Source organism: Anas platyrhynchos, chromosome 1 (genome assembly GCF_047663525.1).
Source record: "Anas platyrhynchos isolate ZD024472 breed Pekin duck chromosome 1, IASCAAS_PekinDuck_T2T, whole genome shotgun sequence".
Classification (NCBI taxonomy): domain Eukaryota; kingdom Metazoa; phylum Chordata; class Aves; order Anseriformes; family Anatidae; genus Anas; species Anas platyrhynchos.
The window spans coordinates 148,187,750-148,206,855 of record NC_092587.1 but is presented as its reverse complement, the minus strand read 5'-3'; the positions used below and the strand labels follow the sequence as shown (position 1 = coordinate 148,206,855).

The 19,106-nt window shown below is 35.4% G+C and overlaps 1 protein-coding gene across 1 annotated transcript in view; it reads right to left on the bottom strand.

Moving 5' to 3' along the window:
- The window catches only part of NALF1 (NALCN channel auxiliary factor 1), a 502,064-nt gene that overhangs the window by 19,697 nt on the left and 463,261 nt on the right, over positions 1-19,106 (bottom strand). Inside the window, exon 2 of the mRNA XM_038173412.2 lies at positions 5,146-5,317. Coding sequence (XP_038029340.2) covers positions 5,146-5,317 — 172 coding nt within the window. The remainder of the gene's footprint in view (positions 1-5,145; positions 5,318-19,106) is intronic.

The window sequence follows — 19,106 nt, the reverse complement described above, 5'->3', positions numbered from 1 at the left end:
ATATCCTCACATGTATATCTATGAAATACAAATTCCAGTGACACACAAATAATGAAGCATTTCCTGGCCTGTTCCCAATATCATTTTCATTGGAGATACACCAGTAAGATTTTCTCATACTAGAATACTTCTTACTCATTTTAGTAGTACTTCAGAAATTTCCAAGTCATTAGTAATCTATATTGAAAACTACATCTCCCCTTTCCCTTCCCCATCCCCTTTCCCATTCCATTTCCTTTTTTTCCTTCCTTCCTTCCTTCCTTCCTTCCTTCCTTCCTTCCTTCCTTCCTTCCTTCCTTCCTTCCTTCCTTCCTTCCTTCCTTCCTTCCTACCTTCCTTTCACCCTTCCACCCTTCCACCCTTCCTTCCACCCTTCCACCCTTCCACCCTTGCACCCTTCCTTCCACCCTTCCACCCTTCCACCCTTCCTTCCACTCTTCCTTCCACCTCTCCTTCCACTCGTCCTTCCACCCTTCCTTCCACTCTTCCTTCTACCTTGTAAAATTTCTTGGGGACAAATCACCAGTCCTATGTTGTTTTCTCATCACATGGACCTTCCAAGGTAAGATAAAAACTCTGCTTTTTTTTTTTTTTTTTTTTTTTACAATCTCCGGTGTACTTTTATTTATTTATTTTTTTACAGTTTCCAACATCAAGAAATACCCTGTCCAGAAAGAAAACAAACAAACAAACAAACAAACAACATACGTGAGTTCTCTGTCCTACTTTTTTGCTATTTTTGTCGAGCCGGCCTGACATTTATTGCTTTCAAACAGATGCGCTCGGTTTTGCCAAGAGCCGCTTTGTTCCCCCGCCTCCACTAGGTGCTGCTCGCCGCGGCGGCAGGGGGGGGGAAGCCGGCAGCTCGCAGCCGCAGCGCACGGCCACGGAAAGCAGCCCCAGCCTCCTACACGGCGGAGGTCGGGTACCGGCGCGTAACCCTTAGATGTACATCACCCTCGGCGTTGTTCTCGACATCAGATAAAGCCAGCCATCACCAGCATACATTTTCTCGTGACTAGAGGTTTATAGAAATGCTTTGTAGAAGTCAGACCTCTGTCTTTCCAATAACCTAAATCTCTTCTGGACGTTAGAGGAAATAATCTGTTACCATGGAGAAGAGAAAAAGAAGGCCTTACTATTATATCTGTGACCTTATTATTATTATAAAACATTATTAAATAATATGAGAATCCACAATTTTTTCTTGTGTTTTCAGTGACAAATCATTCTATAAGCAGAGGGTTTTGTCCCTTTCTTTCTTTCTTTCTTTCTTTCTTTCTTTCTTTCTTTCTTTCTTTCTTTCTTTCTTTCTTTCTTTCTTTCTTTCTTTCTTTCTTTCTTTCTTTCTTTCTTTCTTTCTTTCTTTCTTTCTTTCTTTCTTTCTTTCTTTCTTTCTTTCTTTCTTTCTTTCTTCCTTTCTCTCTCTCTCTCTCTCTCTCTCTCTGTCTCTCTTTTCTCTCTTTTCCTCTTTCCCTCTTCTTTCCCTCTTTCCCTCTTCTTTCCCTCTTTCCCTCTCTATTTCCCTTTCTTTCCCTCTTTCTTTCTTTCTCCCGACAACATTTTATAATTAAGTGTTTCCCTTAACTAGCCAGAAAGTACTGAATTAATTTCATGAAAATAAAAATAAAAATAAAAATCTCATACTGCCATGTTAGATTTCTCCGGGAAAAAAAAAAAAAAAAAAAGGAGAGAGAGAATTTGAAAAAGTATCTGTATCTGAGGGATACCGTCGTCACTGTCAGGAGCAGCAGAGATATTCAAGACTGATTTAAATGAATGTAGGTTTGTGGCAAAATACTGTTCGTGAGGAATCCCTGAATATAAAGTTTGCTTCTGCTGTGTTTCCTGTAACAGAGCTCAAAATTGAAAAGCTTCACAGTGAACTTAGGAAGAAGGGAGCATCTAGATATCAAATGACCCTCATATTTATTTATTTATTTTGCCAATAAGTTTCACCCATCCCAGGAAAAGCAGAACCAGTAATGAAATTCCCAGAACATCTGCCAGAAGGGAATTCACAAAAAATGCAGTAAAAGATGTCCCTCAAGACATGTGGGATCTACTTTTGATTGCTTTTCTGCAAAAGGAGTTCAAGTTAGCTGTCAAGCCACAAACTATTCAGAGGTATTTTTTCTACTGTTGAATGGGCTGCACTTTGCATGAAATAATTCTGTTTATGTTAAGTTGCAAATAAATGTAATTCCTTAGTCCCATAGCAGATATTAGTATAATTTCTCATTGTTCAGTGGAAAGATGTGACCTTACACTGAACTGCTGATCAATAAGAGGGTGCCAATGGGCACGTATTCCAGAGAAAGTTTGAATTGCATCTTCATACATTTCCTCATCATCTTTTCATGCACACAACTATATAATGTCAACATGCTGACTTTTATGAGTCCATGGATATGAGCTTTGCAATCCTGATGTTAAGGGAGCTGATTTGAGAGGACAAAAATTCCAACCAAGTATTAGTTAGCGTACTGTGATTTGAGAATTGTATTTATAATTACATGTATATCATAATTATATTTTAAATGCTTGCAATAATACCTTGGTTCCTTTGACATTCCATGCACTAAGTAACTCTCAGCTCTGTTGATTACATACATCAGATCTTCATTGACTACATTGAGATCTACATCAGATCTACACTGACTACTGAGAGCTTGTTCATAGAGTTTAAGCCTACACTATTAATTCCTACACTATTAAAATCTGCAGTAAAATGAGATTAATACTTCCCTGAATCTGCTTTTCATCCCAAACCCAGAGATATTGACTGTTAGTAATCTTTGCAAGGTCATCTTTTTCTATATGTTTTATGAATGAATTTGGACTTGGAGATGTACTAGGAAAATAAGAGGTGGATATGTATTTCTGAAGACATTTTCTATGATAATGATGTCTTTGCTCACTGTTTGTTCTTTTCCTTTGTGTATGTGTGCCAGTGTGCACATGTGTGAATACATGGGCATACATATATATATGTATACAAGATGTCGATAAAAAGGTCTTGTCTCTCACTTCATCTGTATTGTCCTATTTAAACTGGAAATTAATTTTTATTTGCTTCCTCTATGTATATTGGATGGCTGTTAATATTTATGAAATGCACTGAAGAGAAGTGCTAAGCACCATTACCCTATTGATGACTACCAAATTGCAACTCAGCTTACATTTCATTACATTGTATGGGTATTGCTGGATTGTGTGCATTAGGCTTAATCTTCAAGAAGGAATATAGTAAACATCTTGCTACCAAAGTCTCCCTGAATCCAAACACAGGGTACACAGTGAAGTGAGTTTCCACAAACATTATGCTTGCTTCTGAGGTGTCATAGAACATTATTGATAAAATATAAAAATATTTTATTCTATTTTTAACTAGCTCACCTGGGCAACTCATTTATAATAAGTAGAAGTAGAAGTAGAAGTAGAAGTAGAAGTAGAAGTAGAAGTAGAAGTAGAAGTAGAAGTAGAAGAAGAAGTAGAGCAGGATAGGATAGGATAGGATAGGATAGAACAGGTTAGAACGGAACAGAACAGAACAGAACGGAACAGAACAGAACAGAACAGAACAGAATAGAATAGAATAGAATAGAATAGTTCAGTGGGAAGGAACCTTCAAAGATCATTAGGTCCAAACTGCCTGACAACTTCAGGGCTGGCCAAAAGTAAAACCATATTACTGAGGGAATTATCTAAATGTCTCTTGAACACTAACATGGATGGGGCATTAATCACCTCTCTAGGAAGCCTGTTCCAGGTTTTGACCACCCTCATAATAAAGACATTTTTCCTAATCTCCAGTCTTAACATCCCCTGGCTCAGCTTTGTGCTGTTCCCATGTGTCCCCAATGAGCAGAAACTGGCACCTCTCTTTCTACTTCCTCTCCTCAGGAAGTCACAGAGAACAATGAGGCTACCTCTAAGCCTCCTCTTCTCCAGACTAGACAATCCAAGAGTCCTCAGCCTCTCCTCACATGACACGCCTTCCAGTCCTTTTACTAGCCTTGTTGCCCTTCTCTGGATGCTCTGAAGAACCTTAACAACCTTTTTATATTGTGGAGCTCAGAACTGCATAAGGTGAGGCTGCATCACTGATAATGCAGAGGGAGAATCGCCTCTTTTGATTCGCTGGATATGTTACGTCTAATATACCCCAAAATGCATATCAAGCTTTCTAGTGCAGCCCTATCTTAAGGTTGATTCTGTCTATTTAGACCAGGCTGTCAAATAATACAATTGTTGAAATGCCTTTTGACTGATTTAATTGGAATAGGGTGCCTAAATATTTTCAAGATTCTCAGTTGATACTATAGGCACCAGAAATATGTAGGTAACATTGATATAAACCGAAATTTTGTATCAATGAATCCCAGTCAGTCCTAACAATAAATAAATACATGAAATATGAAGTGCATATGATATACTAAAGATATTTCTTACCTAATGCCCTCTGTGGATGGATCATTCTGGGATGTTTGAAACAGAATAGAATGTCAAAGGAACCAAACCATTTTATTCATCAATGCACAGATCTATATAAATGATATATTTTAAAATTAAAAATCCTTCCAGAATCTAATAGAATCCAGAAGACACCAAAAGATCAGTGCTTCACAGCAAAACATCTGATTTTTTCAATTCTTGACGAGTGAAAGTCCTTTCCTTAAACGTTTGCTATCCAAGAACTGCTGCAGCCACACACTTCTGAATGCTACACCTCAGATTCTTTGTTTATCTGACATAAGAATCTAGATTAACAATGTTGAGTATACTAAAAATTGATTTTACATCTCTCTCTCTCTCTCTCTCTGAATACTGGATAGCACTGAGCTGCTTTTCTCAGAGTTTTACACAACACAGAGCTACAAAAATTGTCCACCAAATTACAAAGCATAAAAAATAACCAGAAAAAAAAATCTTCTAGCAATTTTGTTTTGTAAAGTTAATGACTGGTGCAAGCTGTAGTTTAAATGTGCATACTAAATCTGGGCTCAAATCCTAACACCTCTGAGAAATCTTTATGATGAGGAATACCTTCAAGCTCTCATAGTTAATAGAGGAAGCATATCCACATTCTCCTTCACACTTAGACTTAAGAAAACAAGTGAAATTAGTTGTTGTATACTATACCTGTACAGATGAAACTTGATAGTCCTCCATAGATGACATCATCATTATCTGGTAATATAAAGGGACACCTCGTCTGAACCTCCAAACAGTATTGCTTGCAAGGAATTCTGTTGCTGCAGTGAAACTGTGTGACTTCAAAATACTGGGAACAGAGCCAGGCTTTGTAGACAGTCTGGAAAAAGAGAAGAACCAGAAGTATAGATGGATGACAATAGCACTGTCATTATTAGAACATACTGTACTGTACACCTACATTAATACTGCTTCTGAAAGCAAATTTTAAGATTCTCATTTGGTTAAAACACACTCTTAACATTTGACTATCCTCCCACTACAAAAACAAAAATTTCAGCCAAGTCATTTAAAGCAACAGTCACTCAGGACTAGGCTAATGACAGTATTTTACACCAGTGTGTAAACAGATACCTGTCTTAGATGCATATTTTTATTACAGAAACATGCAGCACACTCCTGTCCCTATACTTTATCATATACAAACCATAATCTGAACCTCCTTTGGGAAAACCTTACAAAAACAAATGCAATAGATAGTTTCAAACTGGCCTCAAGCCAGCTCTATTCTTTATATTTTCTGGTGCTAAGCTTTCAGGTTGCAATAGATGGTGCTGCTTCCCTTCAAATAAAACCCTATCCAGTCTACAGCATTACAGTTTGTGAACATGAACAGCTGTAGACTAGGAGCTAAATCTGTAACATTGAGGTCCAATGTCTACTTCTGGGAGCAAAGAGAAACACAATAAAGATGTTGTCACCTGAAGCTGTGTAACCATGGCTTCATGGTTGTAGTGATAATACTATTATTACTATTGGTATTTATAAATAAAAGCAAACTAAATGTTGATTTTAGTTTCTTGTGTCTTTAAGCAATGATCTTAGAAGAATTAAACAACCTTTTTGACACAGAAAAGCTTCACAAGTGATCATATAAAAACAGATTGGATAGAAGCTGATGGAGCTGGTGAAACACCTCTATGACTGAGTACAAGAGAGGTTTGTGTGTTTCCCATTCTTTTATTTTATATTTATCATTCTTTGAAGTGTATTATTTATTGGTTATATAGTTGCTATTTGTGCTGTTACATAATTAAAATTTACTTTCTGTATTCATTCCAAATATCCAAAAAGCTTACTAACAGCTTTATCATGGGCTCAAATAAAACATAAAGGTAGCTGGTTATTTTCCTTATTTCTATACATGTTCATAAGAAAAAACAAAACAAACAAACAACAACAACAACAACAATACTTAGATTAAGTCTTCAAGCATCGAAAATTTAAATTCAAAAACTGACACCTGAAAGGAGCAAAAAGGAGCAATCTAGCAGAGGGTTTTGGTAGGTTTCAGCACATTTCCTTTCATCCATTACAATTTTTACTAGTTTCAGTAGTGGTTTAATGTGTATAATTAATTTGAATGTAGTAGTCCCAGAATCACAAAACTTTTATCTTACTTGTTTGCAGTGGTGGCAGGTGTGGGTAAGGTTGCTAGGTAATAAAGTAAAGCCTTTATCACTAATCTATGGTTTATGATTATTTCTTTATAGTAGCTTTTGCCTACTGCACTCTATAGAACAAGATTTTTTTTCATTACAAATTAAATTTTAATTGCTTACAGAGCGTTCTTATCCACAATAGATGATTAATTAGAAGGAGAATTAAATGGTGTGTGTATTTATTTTTCTTAAATAAACTCAATTCTAAACAGCAAGTGGTTTTCCCAGTATTGACTATATCTCCCCCCATGCTTTTAATGCTTCAATTGTTATATTGATGGAATAAAATAGTGTTTGTTTGTTTGTTTGTTTGTTTCTTTTTTTTTTTTTCTACTTCTTTTTTTAATATTTAATTTCTAATTGAGCAAAATCTATTGGTTGGAGACAGGAACTCTGGCTTGGATAACAGATAACAGATAAATATTCACAGATGTTCCTTCTTGATCTCAGACCTGCTTAGAACAGTCTAGACCTGCCTATTTTGGATCTACCTACCATAGATACCAAGGTGATATATGAAACATATTTAATTAAGAAATATTTTTTTTTATTAAAATATTAAATATTCCTGCTTTTTTTTTTTTTTTTTTTTCCCATGTCAATACTTCACACTTGCAACCTAGCAAACAATACATCCTCAACTCAAGCATTAACAAAATATTCTCTTTCTCACATACTTTATGGCATGTTGAGACAGATAAATAACTTATTTCAGGAGTATGTCTCTATAATACAGTTTAACTGGCACGTATGGGAAGTCTTTAAAATTACTTCAGCAAATTTGGGGTCATTGACAAAAGGTACGGAAGATCTTATTTGAGGACATAGGGACAATAAAACTTTTGTCTTTCTGAGTTGGCATAATCTCTTTCAAAATATAGACTTCCTTTTTAAAGTCCTATAGCACCAAATCAAAGTAAGTTAAAAAATAGTATAAAAAAAAAAAAAAAAGCAACCCCAAAATCTAGAATTATAACATCTCTTGTAGCCTGTTAGAAACCACTTATCACACAAAAATGCACTATCTAAGCACTGACAGGTGTGTGTGTGTATGTGTGTGGTCATACAGGAAAAGGTTGGTCTGCCTTATAAAGTCCAGGAAAATGTTCACCAATAAAAGAAGTGTCTTGTTACTAAGCTTCCAAGACCTTTTTTTTTTTTTTCCTAAAGTCTAAAGCTAAAAAATACTGTATTTCAAATTATAGTTGACAGGACTTGTTCTGAACAAGAAAATGTAGCAAAATTAGGAAACAATGAAAAGTTCATAAATGCACATTTTTATTCTCTATTTACCTCCCATATGTTTTATATTTTCTACTTCAGGGTGATATACATTGATTTTGATTCTGATTGATATTATGATGTCATATTCAGTCTTCTTTCATTTTGCTATTTGCACTTTTATTGTCTTTTACTGAAAGGATGGAAGGGCAGGGAGGAGAGAAGACCATGCATCAAATAGCCAGAGGCAGAGAAAGTCCTCCAGACTTCATATTAAGTTTTCTGGAGCAAAATTATTGGCCTTCCAAACCCACACATTATGAAGATTCAAGTCAATAAAATATGTCTTGGATTACATTTGAAGGGTCAAAGAGGGGTTGTGGCAGCAACAGACAGGATGGTTACTTTATGATATCCTCAGTTAAAACAAAACATACAAACAAAACCAAAATTGAACTCCTAACAAGAACTGAAATAAACTGAGTTAGAAGATTGGGAAAGATATACAAACTATAGAGAAAATATATGAACACACATTTATCATTTTTTACAAGAAACAAGAGAAAATCTTTAGCAATTTTTACACAAAATCAGAACTGCAGAAGATAAAAGCATAATTTTTATTACTAAATATTTTGTGAATTCAGGACATGACACTATAAACAAACAGAAAAATAATACACTACATAGCTTTTGTATTTCTTAATTTTGTAATTTTGGCTACATCTTACGATCTTGTATATATGTTGCAAGCATAAAACAGAATAATAATTGAGATGGGCTTGTATTTACAGTAGTTTTGAAAACCTTTGAAAAATCATAGTTGCTAATAGAAATCTGTCAGACTGATCTCAAAGGACAGAAAAATAATGTGTTCTTTTTTATTATTATTTATTTTTCTTTTTTTAGCAAGGAAAAGAAAATAAAGGGAAAATACTCAGATAAATTGGATTATTGAAGCATCAGGGCAACCACATACACATTAAATAACTGCAGAAATTTAAATACATGTATGTGTTCTTTTTCACTATTAACAGAACTCTATATTTGATAGAGGTACAGTCCTGTCTATTAGACAAGGTATAATGCAAAAAAAAAAAGCATGACACAATATTTAGGTCATCTTTCATATACAAAAATATAGCTACCAAATTTCAGGAGGGTTTAATGGTAATTTTTCCCACCTAAATAAACCCAATCTATTTTTTTTCCTATAGGCAAATACTGAATATTACACTTTTGGAAAAGTGCATGAGTGAACACTGGCTTTACGTATCTGTATTCATATGCATGGGTGCCTACCCAGAAATATCATAACCAAAATCTTTTTGGCATTTTTAAGTAGTGAATAATAATATGATAATATATATATATTATTAATTATTAATTAGCCAGAGTAATTCACTATTTGACATTCATTTTATTTCCACTTTACAGATGTCAAGCCAAAGTCTGGAAACAGAAAAAAATACCAACCACCCATCACAAATAACCAATTTTAGCAAGACAAGAAATTAACACTTCACAAATAAACAGGCAGTACAATGCATTTGCTTGTCAAATCATTATAGATAATAAACGGATTTAGGGTTAAGAGGAAGAAGGCAAGGTTGTTTGTGGGAAATTTTGAGATTTCTGTGCTCTTTTAGGAGCACAGCATGTGCTTTTTCTCTCAGGACGTCAGGAAGAACACGGTTATTTTTGTCTCTGCAAGGGGAATAGCAGTCCAGATATTTTGTGTCTCTTATCATACATGGGGGTAGACTGTGCCTTGGAGTAATTCTTTCTGGTCTTAAAAAAACTTTGGACAGAACTTTTAGGTAAACTGTCGGAATTATTTGCCTACAGAGGAGCCAACAACTGCCATTCCCAGAGTGTGCAGTATAGCTAGGTAGAGCATTATGCTGGGTGATCATACCCCAGTCACTATACTAGGTGTGCAACCAGGCAAAATTAATTTTAATCATGTGATTATGATTTACTGAGAATACAAAAATGATGGGGAGATAACAGTGCATTTGCTATTCATATATGCTCACAGTATTTCTCCCTTTCAATGTGCATGTATATGCACATTCTAAATAACCAAATTTCTATCCAAACAGATTGAGTATATAGACTGAAATATCTGAGTCACACTGCATGAGAGGTATCAGCAAAGGAGAATGGAAAAGCTCAATCAGTTTCCTTCTCTATGGCTGACAATTCTTCTCACTTTCCAGGAGATTAATTGAGCTCTCTTCTGCCCCTTCTCCCCTCCTTCCTGACTGCTGTTACCTAAATGAACAGTGCGAGATTTCTGTGAAATGTCTGTTTAGCTATTTTCCATGAAAATTACTTAAAAAAGAAAAATGATGTTACTAGCTAGATTGTCAAAATAATAATACAAAAAGGAGTCTAGATATCACCAAAGAGCTCCTAGTGTGTATATGTGGAGGATGGTGGGAGGGAAAGAAAGTAGGAAGAGAGAAGTCAACAGAAACTGTCTCTCACAATAGTAAATTCTATGAATTTAATATATTTTAACTGCTTTGCATTGATGTGTTGCTACCATATTTATTCCTCAGTAGGAAAATGAAGTCTTCAAACACAGAACAACTTAATAATTTCACATGCCTGTTTAAAAGGAAAGGTCCCTCATGAACTTCACAGGCATTCTGTTCATTGCCATTTTCAAACACATCATGAAACTGTACCTTATTGAGATAAAGAAATTTACAATATTGCCTCAAGAGAGCGTGATACCAGTCCAGGTCAACTACTACCAAAGCTTGTGAGTATTTTGGGCTAAATTCTGTAGTCATTATGTATACTGAGGTGTACCTCAGACTGAGACTGACTAATCAATTGATTTTTTCAAGAATGTCCATGGAATAACTAAGTAACTTGGGGTTTTTAAGCAGAACTGGACCAAGAAACACACTTTCACTCCAGTAGTTCCCAGCCCAGGCTGACTCATTGACAACACCAGTAAATAAGCAGTGTGCTGAGAAAAATCTCTTTTTCTCTTCACGTCAGCCTCAGTTTTAGTATATGTAGTGGGTTTACTTGTCAAGGTTTTAGTAGCAGGGGGCTACAGGGGTGGCCTCTGCGAGAAGAATCCAGAAGCTGCCCCATGTTAGGTAAGGGGCAGTTTCAGCTGGCTCCAAATGGACCCACTGTTGTCCAAGCCAATAAGCAACGTTTTTTGCACCTCTGTGAAAGCAGATTTAAGAAAAGGGACAAAATGTGGCACAACAGCAGCTGGGACACTGAGAAGTGAGGAACAGCCCTGCAGACCCCAAAGTCAGTGAAGAAGGAGGGGGAGGAGGTGCTTAAGGCACCAGAGCAGAAATTCTCCTGCAGCCTGTGGAGAGGCCCCTGGTGGAGCAGGCTGTCCCCCTGCAGCCCATGGGTCCCAAGGCAAAGCAGATCTCTCTACACTGCAGCCTGTGGAGAAACCCACAGTGGAGCTGGTGTGTCTGACCTGAAAGAGGTTGCTGCCTGTGCAGCAGACTGCCCCAGTGGAGCAGACTCCAGGCCAGAGCTGTAGCCCATAGAGAGAAGTCCATGCAGGAGCAGGTGACATGGCTGGAGCTGCTGCCTGTGGGGGACCCAGGCTGGAGCAGTTTGCTCCTGAGGGATGGACCCTGTGGTACGAAGCCATATCTGGAGCCGTTGTTGAAGAGCTGATGCCTGTGGGAAGCTCATGCAGGATCATTTCAGGAAGGACTGTGTCCTGTGTGAGGGACCCCATGTTGGAGCAAGGGAAGAGAGTGACCATGAAGGAGCGGTGGTCGTGAAGTGCTGTAGATTGACTGCAACCACCATTCACCCATTCACCTGCTCCAATCTGGGGGAAGAGGTGGAAGAGGGTGAGTGGGGGTAAGGTGGTTTTAGTTTTTCATTTTTTCTCACTTCTCTAGCTTGTTAGTAATTAGTAATTTTTTTTTTTTTTATTTATTATTATTATTATTTTTTTTAATCGCCCTACGCAGAGTCTGTTTTGCCTGTCACAATAATTGTTGAGCGATCTCCCTGTCCTTATCTCAACCCCTGAGCCCTTTTCATTGTATTTTCCCCCTTTCCCTTTAAGGAGAAGAAGCGAGAGAATGGCTGTGGTGGAGCTCAGCTGCCCAGTTGGGTAAAACAACCACAGCATATGATTTTCTGCCATTAAAACTAACCTTAAAGATTTTCATATGCAATATATTGCCTATATGCAATGGGTGGTAGCTTCTCTGCATGCCAAATCTCTAAATATCTGCCTAATTCACAGAGCTATGAAAGTATGAACTATTTAAAAGCATTATATGTGCATTTCAAGTTAGGTTACATGCTTAAATTCCTTGTTGTTGTTGTTGTTGTTGATGATGTTGTTGTTTTTATTTTATATATATATATATATATATATATATTAACTCAGTGAATTGTCTATTCTGTGATATTACCACAGTTGATAATGTTGTCTTTTCTGGTTTCCATCTCAATCTTTCTATGATTTTTTTTTGTTTTAATTTAAAAATAATATTTTTTAGTAGTAGCCTTAATTAGTGAAAAATGATCAGTGGTTAGTAGCAGTCTGGAAAACCTTCTAAGACTTTACTTGCCCAAATATTTGCCCACTTGTCCACTCAGAACACATCCCAAACATTGGCCAAACAAAGATGAATATATCAAAGTTTATACAGGAAATAAGGTGATTAGATCTTAGCGTAACTGTGGATTTCATGACAACAACAAGAAACCTCAGAAGAGCGCACACATTTCTTTTTGTGAGGAAGCCTTTGCTGTAAATTTCACTTTAAATCTTATGCATACTGTACATCAGGGAAGTAATAGCTACTGTCACCTACCAACTAATGTACTGTCTGCTCAGTGCAGTTTCTGAAAAGCTTTTTACATTTGGATCACCAGGGTATTATGTGTTAGTTTGAGTGACAGTGTCTCTTTAAGAAACACATGGGTCAACCTCAGAGCCTGCTTTGGGCATCAGGACCTGAGATGTCATGTTTTACAGAGATGTCTTTTAGATAGTTTATGCGTGCATTTTACAGACTAAACAACCAAAATACAGATGGCTAACTGGTACAAGATCTGATTAAATCTGACATGGGTAGTGTTATGAAAGTGAGCTCCTCCAGGAATTTTGTCAGTTTTGAGAAGTAAGGACTGTCTGACTTCAGGAAAACCACATTTTGTATGCACACTATGTATTTTGTGTGTATACCCTTCTGTCCATGAGAGCTGTGGGACTGCTGGTGACATTTCTCTTCTACCAACCTTCATTCTCAGTTCTGCTCTGAATAGGACTGGCTAAGCACACAAGTAGTGCAGAAATAATGAACTGATGTGATAACGAGATGAAGACCAAACCTTGCAGGATGGTTTCACCAATGAGAGTCAGGTGATTAAGTATTACTTGAAAGCATATAACAAAACAGAGGTTTTTGAATATGTGGATGGTTGAGAGTAAGATGATACTTGATATACTATATAATAATTCCTGAATAGTTTAAATGGACAAAAATAGCAATGTAAAAATGGTTATCATTTTCACTTTATTGCAACATTATCAAATCAAACAATTTTGACTGGTGTAATCTTAATTTTCAGTAAGGTTCAAACATTTATTTCTACAGAAACTATTGTCATTCTGCTTATACAAACAAGCATTGTTCATTAAACATTTGTTTAAATACGGATCATGCTCTTTTGTATTTCATTACATTAGTATTGATGCAAAACCATTCTGCTTTGTGGAATAGTTGGTTTGTAAATGCACACAAACACACACACACACACAATATGTATATATTCTTTATTTTTTCTTCTTTCTTTCTATTTATCTGATCCCAAATGAAAATAGATTAACAATCTGAGCTTCCTGTAGAACAGACATTATATTTTCCAGATATTCCATTCTATGTGCATTTTTTTAATTCCTCGTGTTAAAACACTGCAGTAGGAAATGAGAATGTCTGTTTCATATTATGGAAACTTATGCCTGAAATTTACAGTAATTTGGGAACAAACACAGCTGTCTGGTGGGTATTTTGACCTTTGTTCTTATTTATGTTTTATTATAATTAATGCCTTCTGTATCTGCATGTTTGGAATATCATAAGATAAATATAATAATGTCTGTCTAGGAGATCTTTATGCCAGTGAATGAAAAATATTTTATTAAGAGACAAAACCTTTTAGTGTTTCAAAACGATGGTAAATTAAATAGCTAAACTTGTTTATTTCCTGTTTTACTAGGATATTAAAATTTCTTATGAATCTCTTATAAATAATATAATTTGAAAGACGAGCATTCTAGTTTACTTGAAGATAGAGGACAGGTAAGCCAAGGTTGAAATTTATTTGCCAGAACACTTTTGAACTCAGCTTAAATTCTATACTACATAACAAGATTTCTTTTAACCAAACACAAATGAGAAGAATGATAAGCTGCTTTACTCATATCTTCATTGTTTATATTGGAAAAGACAAGAGAAATGTGGATATGCCAGCTACTAATACAGATATGTAGCTTTCATTATGGAGAAATTGCTACAGAGGAGACAGCATCAGTGCCTCCCCATCATTTTTGTAATGTTTAAGAGAAGTTAGACACTTATATAGGGGAAATCTGACAAAATAAATGAAGGTTCTACAAGGTATAAATATTGTGAAAAACCCCAATCTGCCAACCCTATCTTTCTGATGGTTAGCCATCCAATCAAGTGGATTCATCATAATGATTAAATTCCATTTTCTATAATATCCTCAAACCTTAAGTCATCATCTGTATTAATATTCACTCTTAGCTTTTACTTAATATTGCAAATAAACTTTATTTGGAAGATCATAAACATCCCTTTGGGTGAGGAAACTGGAGGTTAAATAACTCATTATAGATATAAGTAGCCTAGTAAAAATAAAATAAATAACAAGGGAATATTAGCTTTCGATTTTGAGAGCTTAATAGTCATCTACTCAGACAATATATGAAAATGTACAAATCAGGAGATGTGATTATAATAAAACAAATGATTAATCCTTAAAGTGTCTGATCAGCTCCTCTGGAAGATCTAAGGATCTTAGGACCACTGACTTTAAGTCAGTTTGCAATGGGCAGGGGCCTGTTTTAATGTTATATTCAAAAAATATATCTGCATTCATGGACAAAATAACTTGTCAAGGTGAAAAGTCTTTGTGTTCAACCATGCTCTCCACCATTATTAAGGTGATGATACTCTATATTAATCAGCTCAACATGATGTTATTCAGAAAATTGATACTGCTGGCTAGCAGTGTATGCAGGAGGCCGAGATAATCTCTCTTTTCATATACCTTGCTTCCTTAAATTAAAAACTTGACTTTTTTCTGCCCACAAACATATAGTGTTGTTCAGAAGAGACAACCCTTATGGGCCCAGAGGACCTCTGACCAACTTGCAACAGCTGCTAAAGATTTCTGGCAGATGAGTGGAGTTGTCAAATGCTCATATGCAGAGAAATAGCTTCCTATGCCTTGAATTTCTCTTTCCATTTGGAACTATACCCTTTTTAGGCATAAGACTTATTCAGCTTTGGTGCTGAATTTTCATTGTGATTGTGCAGACAGAATTCTGTCTAAATCACATAAGTTTATTTTAATGTTCATTTGAAACTAAGAATATTATTGTTCTGCAAATTACCTAGAGACTAAACAGGTTGGTCTTTCTTTTTTTTTTTCTTGTATTTGAACCCAGGAATTAATCTGGAGATGCCACTGCACTATTGCCACTCTCAGTGTTCTTAAGTTGTCACACATTTTTCCTTTGCTTTTAATATATATTTTGTCATAAAGCCTTCAGATTTACATGCTGTTGTTCTGACCTGAATGTAAGACATCCAAACAAGGTGAGTGTCTGAGCCTAAAAGCAGTTGATAGCAGGTTCTCCTTTTTTGCTTACACATCCCTAATTTGAAGTCACACAGATGCATGAAATACTGGCTTTAACCCAGCTAGAACCTTGCCTGGGAGGGGGCATATATTGGGGGTTATCTATGGGAAGGAGGTGAAGACATTTTAGTCAGATCCGTGACATCAGCTTTTGATCATGCACATCATGAAGTTGATAAATCATACTTTCTGTGAGAGCACAATAAGCACTGCAGGGGCTCTTTACTATGGGTTGTTCAAGGCCATCACCAGCAGTAGCTGATGAGCGTAAACTAATCCCATCGTTCCAAAGCTCTTGAGGCTGACCTACTACCAAGTCTCAAATCTCATGATCTAAGACTAAGGCTTTCTCAAAGTGGTACCTCATACTATCCTGGGGAAAGCCTGATGGATCCCCTCTTCCACTCTGCATCAGACATGACTGGCTGGTCTGGCACACAAAATCAGGTAGAAGTCATAGATCTATCTTGTCTTCAGAGGAATAACTATTCAATATCCCATTTTTATATTTGTTTGTTCTAACTGACCAAGAATCAAGATTAATTGGCTTAAAGAAGTAAAGATTCATTGCAAGTTTGGAACATATAAAAGATGTATTAGATTTTAAATCAAAAAAAAAAAAAAAGGTAAGTCTAGATGTCTAGATAATCAACCAAGCATTTATAGTGTTAATAGTGCTCGAGAAATTCTACTTCTGTAAAGTAGAATAGAAAACATCTATTTTGCTTACGTGGAGTGTGTTTGCCTCACTCAAGTGGGCAAGATGTGAATAATACACAGTTCTGGTAACTTTCTATATGCTTCCTTCCTTTTTTCTTCCCTTCCTTTTTCTTCTGTTGCATTTCAAAAATTCAAATGTTTACTTTTCCCAATCTGTTTAAACGTTACCAGTGGACTAACATGTACTCACATATGGGGACTTGGCAGACCTTGGAAAGGAAAAAAACAAATTTATCCAAATGTTGTAATTCAAGAGAAGACCTAGGAATTTCTCTGTGACTACTTCTGAAAAGTGGCCATATTTCAGTGTTAGCATATGCTTCTGCAAAAGGAATAGCTGATTTTAATAGTATATACAATGTATACGTCACTTTATCTTTAAAGGGTCTGTCTAATACTGGGAATAATTCTGTATACTTAATCCAGGGAAAAAGCTTTTGGTTTATATCAGTCTCATAGGGATATCTGAGGTGAAAATCACAGACAGATCACTCTAGGTATCATTTTCAGCCCACAAAAATATACTTATCCAGTTGCATGATGAGCATGACACTAGGCCGTGAGTGGCTGTACTAGTTTCTGTCTCCATTAAGAGAAGTAGCCCTAGCCCTTGTTTTTCCTCTGCCAGATTCCCATAATATTTAGTAATCTAAAATATACATTTTTATTTGATATATCAACATGCTTTCACTGTTCAATATAATATCGTGGGAAACTGAATAAAACACTTCACTGTAATGTGTGGTCCTTGCTATTTGATCTCATTTGATTATATGATGCTATCTCAATTTCAAATGTTTTGTCTAAACTTCTATACTGTTATTATTATACTATTATATACTGTTATTATTATACTATATTATATACTCTTCTTATACTAATATGTTAGACAATAATATCAGTTTCATTGCATTATAACTAAAACATGCCTGCAGAGATACTCTGTTAAGTACATGTATAGTGTCATCTCAGGGAGAATCATAGGATTTTGGACTGACTGTTTTTCACATTTCATTTGTATTCCTTTGCTGATTGGTATGCAATAATGACAACCAAAAAGATACTCTCTCTTCCCCAGTGATATTGCAGAAGTGTTACATGCAACTGAAACAAGATGAGCTTGTAATTTATGCACTAAATCACTATCAGATTACTTTTATGGAGATGTATTTATTTAACTTTGCCATCACAATAGCTTGTTTGTATCCTTTTTCTTTTCATAAAGTTTTGCCAGAATTATGCAACACTGATATTTCAGCAAGCTGTTTTAAAGGGAACTTTTCATCTTTGAACAAAGGTGTTGTTTGTTCCCAGATTTTCAAATATTTACTTAGTTGCAGTTTTTCTTAGATGATTTTATATGCTACATGGGGTCAAGTCTATCTGCAACTATCTGCTGACACATCTAACAATTTGCATAGGTCACTAACATCAGGGAAAAACTGAGATGCAGAGATTTGCCCTTCACATTTATTTTCATTTGTTTTTGCTACAGTTTGTTCAGCAAATAAAATATAATGTTGGAATATTAACATAGAGTTTAAGAATGAAACACCAGAAATAGTTATACAGTCTGTCATAGATTGTAATAATGCATAATACATTAGATGATTTGAGAGTATAAAATATTCTAGCTTATATTTCAGAATGATTCCCTGAGTCATCCAGAGGCTCTGTCAAGTAAGCTACAGACATATTTAAAAGCTAATAAATTGGTTATGGCAATAATTAAAAATGGAATAATAAAACGAACTGAAAGTGGTCATATGAGGAAGGCTAATGTGACTGATTTCTGCAAAGGTAAATTCTCTCTCTAATGAATCCAAAATATTCCTGAATATAAAAATGAAAACGTGATCCTGGTTTATTTATTTATTTATTAGCCCTTTTTAGCCCCAATTTATTTAGCCCTTCAAAAATCTATTAACGAGGTCTATAAAAAAGGTAGGTAATAAATAGATTAAAAAAGATTGCTTGAGAGTCACACAGTATACAGTCACATTTACAACCTGAGTAAGGGGAAAGAAGGAGAGGAAAAAAAAAGAATCAAATTTCATCAGTACAAAAGGTTAAGAGCAGGGTGTATGTTGATAAACATATATGATACACAATATATAAACATAATATGTTTTGTTATATAAACAAACCAATATATGTTGTTTTGTTTAACAATGCATTAATAAATTAGAAACAGGGCTAGACAATTAGGAATCAAGCGTGAAGAAAGATAAAAAAAAATTAATCAAGTGAAAAAGAAGGACATTCTAAACTTCATCTGAGCTGAAAATTTGCTGAATGGAGAGTGAAATTTGGTGCTGAAGAGTTTAAAGAAATAAACCTTTCAAAAGCAAATTTGAACTACTTATACCAAGATGGATTTTACATCCAATATATGATATCCCAGGGGAAAAACAAACAAACAAACAAAAAAACGCACAAAAACAAACAAACAAACAAAAAACCACAAAACAACAAACAAACAAACAAACAAACAAACAAAAAAAGAATAAAAGAAAAAAAGGTGTGTGGGGGGGAGTGTTGCTGTCCTTTGATTTCTTTAGGGTTATGTCTGAAAAAGACAACAGATGGATG